The sequence below is a fragment of the Psammomys obesus genome, unplaced genomic scaffold (assembly GCF_907164565.1).
Source record: "Psammomys obesus unplaced genomic scaffold, mPsaObe1.curated_primary_1811, whole genome shotgun sequence".
Classification (NCBI taxonomy): Eukaryota; Metazoa; Chordata; class Mammalia; order Rodentia; family Muridae; genus Psammomys; species Psammomys obesus.
In genome coordinates this window covers 20602245-20610958 of record NW_026596069.1, presented here as the reverse complement: position 1 = coordinate 20610958, position 8714 = coordinate 20602245, and the positions used below count along the sequence as shown (strand labels likewise).

At 38.4% G+C, this 8714-nt stretch overlaps 1 protein-coding gene across 1 annotated transcript in view; it reads left to right on the top strand.

The window, feature by feature from the left end:
- The window catches only part of Taf4b (TATA-box binding protein associated factor 4b), a 114678-nt gene that overhangs the window by 12099 nt on the left and 93865 nt on the right, over positions 1–8714 (top strand). Inside the window, exon 2 of the mRNA XM_055625288.1 lies at positions 6812–6957. Coding sequence (XP_055481263.1) covers positions 6812–6957 — 146 coding nt within the window. The remainder of the gene's footprint in view (positions 1–6811; positions 6958–8714) is intronic.

The following is an 8714-nucleotide window of genomic DNA, read 5'->3' as shown; positions in this document are numbered from 1 at the left end:
AAGTGTTAGCTAGAGTCATCCCAATATCGTCACAGTAGGTCTCCAACTTTGTCACAGTGATGCCCTCACCCAGGGTTTCTCTTCTCTCTGCAAGTCCTCTGTGTCCTCCCCACTCTTCTACCCAGGTCTGATCTCCATCTTCATGTCTTTTTGAACTCCCTCTCTTACCCTGTTCCCTCTCTTCAACCTCTTCTACTGTCAGTTCTATTTCCTGTTTTGAGTAGGGTTTAAGCATCCTCCCTTGGGCCTTTCTTGTTACTTAGCTTCTTTGGGTCTGTGAATTGTAGTATGGCTATCTTGTACTATGGCTAAAAATCCACTTATAAGTGAATATATACCATATATGTTTTTTGGGTTTGGGTTATCTCACTCAGGATGATCTTTTCTAGTTCCATCTACCTGTCTGAAAATTTCAAGATGTCTTTGTTTTTAATAGCTGAATAGTATTCCATTGTAAATGTACCACAGTTTCTTTATCCATTCTTTGGTTATATCTGGGTTGTTTTTGTCTATTAAGAATAAAGCTGCTACAGTTGAGCAAATGTCCTTGTGTGGTGGAGCATCTTTTGGATATATGCCCAGGAGTAGTACAGCTGGGTCTTGAGGTAGTTAGTGCTATTGCCAATTTTCTGAGAAAGCACCAGATTGATTTCCAAAGTGGTTTACACTCCCACTAGCAATGGAGGAATGTTCCCCTTTCTCCACATCCTCTCCAGCATGTGCTGTCACTTGAGTTTTTGATCTTAGCCATTCTGATGAGTATAAGATGGAATCTCAAAGTTTTGATTTGCATTTCCCTGATGACTAAGGACTTTGAGCATTTCTTTGAGAGCTTCTCTGCCATTCGAGATTTCTTTGTTGAGAATTCTTTGTTTAGCTCTGTGTTCCATTTTTAAATTGGGTTATTTGGTTTCTTGGTGTTTAATTTCATGAGTTCTTTATATATTTTGAATATTAGCCCTCTGTCAGATGTAGGGTTGAGGGAGATATTTTCCCAATCTGTAGGCTGCCGTTTTGTTCTATTGACAGTGCCCTTTGCCTTCCAGAAGTTTTCAGTTTCATGAGGTCTCTTATTGTTATTTATTTATTGTTGGTAACTGAGCTGTTGGTCTCCTATGCCAGTGAGTTCAAAGCTGATTTCCACTTTTTTTTTTAGATTTATTTTTTATTATGTATGCAGTGTTGTGTCTGCATGTAAACCTGCACACCAGAAGAGTGCACTAGATCTCATTGTAGATGGTTGTGAGCCACCGTGTGGTTTTGCATTGAACTCAGGACCTCTGGAAGAGCAGCCAGTGATAAATATGGATCTTTTTGCTGGGTGATAAATATGGATCTTTTTGCTGGGTGATAAATATGGATCTATTTGTATTTTTCTACATGTAGACATTCAGTTAGACTAGCATCATTTGTTGAAGATGCTTTATTTTTTCCATTGTATGGTTTTGTATGGTTTTGTCAAAAAACAAGTGTCCATATGTTTGTGGGTATTTTTCTCGGCCTTTGATTCAATTCATTTGATCAACCAGTCTATATCTATGCCAATATCATGCTTGAAATCCAGGATGGAGATACTGCTAGAAGTGCTTCTATTGTATAGGGTTGTTTTAGCTATTCTGGGTTTTTCGCTTTTCCATATGAAGTTTAGGATTGCTCTTTTAGGCTCCATAATGAATTGTGTTGGTATTTTGATGGGAATTGTGTTGAATCTATAGATTGCTTTTGTTAAGATGGCCATTTTTACTATGTTAATCCTACCAATCCACGAGCATGGGAGATCTTTCCATCTTCTGATATCTTCTTCAGTTTCTTTCTTCAGAGATTTGAAGTTCTTGTCATGTCATTCACTTGCTTGGTTAGAATTAAACCAAGATACTTTATATTATTTGCTATTGTGGTTTTCCTAATTTCTTTCTTAGCTTGTTTGTTGTTTGTACAGGAGGGCTATTTATTTTTCTTTTCCTTCCTTCCTTTCCTTCCTTCCTTCCTTCTTCTTTCTTTCTCTCTTCTTCTTCTTCCTTTTTTTTTTTTTTTTTTTTTGAGTGAATATTGTATCTAGCCACTTTGCTGAAGGTCTCTATCAGCTGTAGGTCTTCTCTGGTAAACTTTTGGGGTCATTTAAAGAAACTATAATATCATCTGGAAATAGCGATATTTTGGCCTCTTCCTTTCCAATCTGTATCCCTTTGATCTCCTTTAGGTCTTATTTCTCTAGTTAGGACTTCTAGTACTATATTAAAGAGATAAGGAGAGAGTGAGAAGCCTTGTCTTGTCCCTGATTTTAGTGGAATTGCTTTAGTAAGTTTTTCTCCGGTTTGCTGTAGATTGTCTTTGTTGTGTTTAGTTATGTACCTTGTATCCCTGATCTTTCCAAGTCTTTTAACATGGGGGTGTTGGATTTTTGTCAAATGCCATGAGTTGATCAAGTGTTTTGTTTTGTTTTCTGTTTGTTTATGGTGGATTACATTGATGGATTTTTCTATATTGAATCACCCCTGCATGCCTGGGATGAAGCCTGCTTGATTATGGTGGATGATATTTTTGATGTGTTCTTGGATTCGCTTTGAGTATTTTATTGAGTACTTTTGCATCAGTTTCTTCAAGTGTATATCTTCTATACCTGAAATTATCTCCTCCATCTCTTGTATTCTGTTGGTGATGTGTACTTCTGTAGTTCCTGTTCTCTTCCCTAAGCTTTCCATCTCTAGAATTTTCTCAACTTATGCTTTCTTTATTGACTCTGTTTCCATTTTCAGGTCTTGAACTGTTTTATTCATTTCTTTCATCTGTTTGATTGTATTTTCCAGTATTTCTTTGAGGGATTTATTTAGTTTTTTCATCCTCCAGGCCTCTATCTTCTGCATAAGGTCATTTTCTTGTGTTTCACTTGTGTTAGAATATCCAGGGCTTGCTGTATTAGGATAGCTAGGTTCTGTTGATGCTATATTACCCTGGTTTAGGGCAGGGGATTACGTTGTGGTTGTCTAACCTGCGTGATCCTAAGGTCTGGCAGGTCTCCCCAGTATGGCTAATAATAGAGCCTTGAACCTTAGGCTGGATCTGTACTTCCGTGGAATCCGGAATCATATCTGGATGGCGGGAATAGTCTGGAGGTCTGAGGCTGGAACCCTGTGTGTCTGGCAGCTAGGATCTCTCCTCTCTCTGGGGAAACACAATGGATGTTGGCATTTCGGAGTCAGCAGCAGGGGCGTTTGCTCACTCTGCACAGTCTCTGTGATCCCAGTGCTTTGGTTCCTCAGACTCTGTGTGCACTACAGCACAGTCTTATGGAGGCATTTTCTAAAATATTTATTTATTTATTACAATTTATTCACTTTGTATCTCCGCTTCAGCCCCCTCCCTTGTCTTTTCCCAGTCTCACCCACCCTCCTTTTTTTTCCCCCTATGCCCTTTCCCTAGTCCCCTGATAGAGGAGGACTCCTCCCCTTTTATCTGACCCTAGCCTATCAGGTCTCATCAAGATTGGCTATATCATTTTCATCAAGATTGGCTGTATCATCTTCCTCTGTGGCCTGGTAAGGCTTCACCCCCCAGGGGGAGGTGATCAAAGAGCAAGCTACTGAGTCCTTGTCAGAGACAGCCCCAGTATCCCTCACTAGGGAACCTACTTGGAAACAGCAGACTATGGGCTTCCTCTGAACAGGGGGTCTAGGTCCTCTCCATGCATGGCCCTTGTTTGCAGTATCTGTCTCTGCATGCCCCTCTTGGGCCCAGGTCTTTTGGCTCTGTTGTTCTCCTTGTGGAGTTCCTATCCTCTCCAGGTCTTTCTGTCTCCCTCTTCCATAAGTTTTCTGGCACTCTGCCCAAAGTTTGGCTATGAGTCTTAGTATCACCTTTGATATCCTGATGGATAGAGTCTTTCAGAGGTCTTCTGTTGAAGGCTCCAGTCCCGTTACTTATCCTCTCCTATTTCTGATGTCTATCACTTTTGTCCTGAATGAGGATTAAGCCTCTTCCCTAAGGTCCTCCTTGTTGTTTAGTTCTTTAGGACTATAGATTTTAGTATGTTTATCCTATATTATATGGCTAATATCTACTTATAAGTGAGGAGGCATTTTCTTAATTGACATTCCCTCCTCTCAGATGACTGTTGCTTGTGTCAAGTTGACAAAACTATCCAGCACAGTGAATTTGCTTATATGCACACCCAATTTTTCCTAGCCATTGGGTGGTAAATAGGGGATTCGTTAGAGTTCACTGGAAGCACAGTTTGCTTTATTGTGTATGTACCCAAAACTAGTTAAGGAGGGGTTGGGCCCTACCTTCTATACCAGATATGTTCTGAAAAAACACATTCCAGTAGTAATTAATTATGTTTGATGGTCATTATGGGGAGGAGAAACGTATTCATTGTTCATGGGAGTGTGTGTGTTCGTGTGTGTGTGTGTGTGTGTGTGTGTGTGTGTGTGTGTGTGTGTGTAGGTTGCTAACAAGGTGCTTGTTGTATTGTTAAGATATGGGCATGTATGCATTGTATGCATAGGTGAGGGTCTAAGGTTGCCAAGTTCATTGTTAGGAAAATCTCTGTGTATAACCTAAAACAAACAAAATTTCAGATTGCCAAGTTACTCCACATACTCAACTGCCTCAGTTTAATGCATATATATTTTAAATGTATTCTATTGGTAGTTTTTGTTGTTTTGTTTTTTTGCTTTACTCTGTTTGATATTATTAAGACTACTTTAGCTTTCTTCTTCTTACTGTTGTGCTCTATTTTCCTTATTTCTTTCTACCTTTTTTTAGATTTACTTATTATGTATACAATGTTCTGTCTGCATGTACACCTGCACACCAGCAGAGGGCACCATATCTCATTATAAGTGGTGGTGAGCCACAATGTGGTTGCTGGGAATTAGACTCATGACCTCTGGAAGAGCAGCCATGCTCTTAACCTCTGAGCAATCTCTCCAGCCCCTCCACCTTTTTTGTGACTGAAATATTTACCTTAGACGGAACTGGAACTTATTGTGTAGATCAGGATACTCTTGAATTCTCAGCCTCTTACATGCTGGTATTATAGGCTGAACTACCATCCCCTGTTTTAAACTTGTATTTTTAAATCTAAGACAAGTCTCAGGAAAATAACAAATTATTGGGTATTGCTCTATCTACTCCTGTACTTTTGATATAGTTGAATTTGATATTTTTTGTTTTCTATTCCCTTTTCTGATTTATCCTCATGTTTCTATTAAGAGGGTTTATTAATTAATAAATAATAATAATAGTTATTATTATTATCATTATTTTCTCTTGGTGTTTTGAGACAGGGTTTCTTGGTGTAATAGCCCTGGCTGTCCTAGAATGACTCTGTAGACCAGGCTGGTCTTGAACTCACAGAGATCCCCCTGCTTCTGCTTCCCAAGTGCTGGAATTATAGGAGTGTACCATCATGGCTTGGCTATGAGGATTCATTTTTATATACCATAATGTCTTTATACAATTATTCACCATTTGTGGGGGATCAGTTTCTCTAAGGAAATACTTACTTGGGGACAAGAGTGTGGCATGCTTCTCTTTGAGTGACATCATTACATCATATAGGAGTAGGCTACTGTACTTTTGTCTTTCCCACTGTTCTCCCACAGAGTTAAGGTCCTTAGTGTGCCAGTTGAGGGATCCCACTATGGAGTGGGAACTCTGGGAAGGAAAAGTACATTATCCTAAGGTGAACCTGCCCTCCTGTGTATGGTCCCTTACCAGATCCTTAATCCAGCCAATGGAATTATCTCTTAAGGGACAATGGCATGTCTTTAAGGAAGATTCTATTCTTTATTATTACAATGACATGCTTGGTATGTTTTGGATTTTGGAGCATATTGAATGCTTTCATAATTTCAGGATGAAGGTGTTCTCAAATGGTCTAGGCAGATACTCTAAAATTCTGATATTGGTATTTTTGATGAGGTATGCTCAGTAGGTATGACATGTCTTCTGGGGGGTTTTCTGTTCTATTTGTTTGGTCAGCTTATGTAGTATTATGCTGTTCCTATACCATCTTTAAAATTTATTCTATGTGTATGATTGTTTTCCTGTATGTATGTCTATGCACCGCTTGTGTGCAGTGTCTTTGGAGGCCCGAAGAGGGCATCATTTCCCTGGAACTGGAGTTGAGGAGAGGGTTATAGACCTCCATATGGGTGCTGGGAACAGAATGCCAGTCCTCTGCAAGATCAGCAAGTATTGGTGCGCCACCTCTCCAGCCCCCTGTCCATCTTAATATAGTAGTGTAGTGTCAGCATCATAAAGGAAAAGTATGTTGCCTATTTCACAAGTATCTTTTCATATATATGCTTTGATTTAAAAAAATACTTTGTATAGTTGTGCATTTATTTGTGTGTGTGTGTAGTTTTTTTTTTTTTTTTTTTTTTTTGGAGACAGTGTTTCTTTTTGTAGCCTTGGCTGTTCTGGACTCAGTTTGTAGACCAGGCACAGAGATCTGTCTGCTTCTGCCTCCATGAGTGCTGGGATTACAGGTGTGCACCACTACACCAGGCTAGATATATTTTTTTAAGACAGGCTCTCACCCAAATTTGGCCTTGCTCCTGTATTCCCCTTGGCTCAGCTTTGTAGTCCTGGAATTACAGGTGTGTGCTGCATGCTCATCTTAAAAATCTTTGAATGAAAACATTTTATCATCTTATAGTAATTAGTGAACATGGAGCTCATTATATGTTAGATATATATTCTGAGCATCTCTCAATGTTGAATGGGAAACGGAAATATGTGATGCTTGATGCTTGTGTTTTATTTATCAGCTTCAGAGTCACCGTTGCTTTTCTTTTAATTATAGGAACAGTTTTGATCAAAAGTAACAGTGGTCAGTTGATGCTGGTATCTCCTCAGCAAGCTGTAACAGGAGCTAAGACCTCAAGTAACATAACTCCAAGGCCAGCAGTACCGGCAAACACTCAAACAGTCAAGATCTGTACAGTGCCGGTAATCTCTCTTAATCTACTTACTTTTCAGCCACTATCTTCATTTAAACATGTATATGTTTGCCAGTAAAAATTTAAGATAATTTTGCTCAATTTTAATATCAAATTATACCTTTATACTCAGTGATTTTATTGTACTCAAAGGAAATGTTGAAAAGGGGCAGTGTGTATGTGTTGAAAGAATATACCCATTCTGAGTCAGGGTTTTGGAATGTGTGTGTGTGGTTGTGTGCGTGCATGTGTGTTTCTATAAGTATGCAGACCAGAGGCTGATACTCACTGGGTATCTCCCTCAGTTGTGCTTTAGGTTTTTTGTTGTTGTTGTTTTGGTTTGAGACAGGTAGATTAGATTGGATGATCAGCAACCCCACAGGACATTTCTGTCATTGCCTCTCCAAGAATCCCCTACCTGTTTTGTTTGTTTGTTTTATTTTTTACACTTTGTTGGGGGTCTGAACTCAGGTCTTCATGCTTATTAAAAAAGCACTTTACTGAGTGAGTCATCTTTTCATCTCTGTTTTACTTTAAATTTATGGTTATTCCGATTTAAAGTATTCATTTTCTTCCATATATTATAGAAATTACTTCTAAGTAATACAAGAATCTGCCTTAATATTTCATTAGTTTTGCCTTGTTGGAAGTGACTTTTTTGTAAATGTTGATCTTTTTATGTCACTGAAATTTAGTTTGTGTCATTTTAAAATACATTCTTAATTTAACTAGAAAATGTTGGTGTTGGGGAGATATTTTGGCTGGTAAAGTACTTGTAGCCCAAGCTTGAGGATTTGAGTTTGATCTCCAACACTTACTATATACCAGGTACAAAGGTAAAAGCACTTGTAATTATAGCACTGAAATCAAGAGGATTCCCAGGGCTTGCTAGCCTGCTGGTGGAGTCAAATTCAAGAGCTTCAGGTTCAGTGAGAGAGAAAGAGAGAAAGAATAATTGAGGTAGATATCCAGTGTCAAAGGTTGATTGCCTTCCTCCCTCTCTCCATGTTCTTTTTTCCTCTCTTTTCTCCTTTTATCTTTATTATTACATTTATTTCTTTGTTTTTTGTGTGTATGTATAGTGGGGTAGTATGCTGTGGCTATACTTGTGGAAGGAGGACAGAGGGCAACTTTCAGAAGTTAATTCTCTCCTACCTGGATGGAGCACAGCCCTTTGTGCCATCTTGCTTGTCCTACTTCCAATTATGATACTAGTTGCTCAATTAGTTATTTTCTCTGTCAGTAGGGCATTTTTCCTCTAATTTGGTTTTGCTATGGGTTAACAGATTTTTGTTTATAATTAAATTTAGATAAGAGTATGTTTTCTGTATGACAAATCAAGTTTAAGGTTTAATTTTTTATTTTCTTATTGTGTGTATGATATATGTGTATGACTATGGGTGCACACACATGCTACAGTGTTCAAGGGGAGGGCAGAGGACAACCTTTAGGACTCAGTTCTGTCTTTTTACCATGGGGTTCCGGGAATCATGATTATTGTCAGGCTAGTATGGTAAGAGCTTTTATTCTCTGAGCTGTCTTGCTGGACCAAGTTTAAGATTTTATTGCTGAATGTTGTAGAACTAACTTAATTGGAGAATTAACATAAAAGAAAAGGTTATTTTATGGATCAGTTGCTTCCTTTAAGAAATGTCTACTAACCAACTGATCAGTTAAGTTTATGGTATAGAATGTTCATAAGATACAGTATATGCCAAATAAGTTTGCTTAAAGTCTTTTCATTTTGTTTACAATACTGGTTGATTT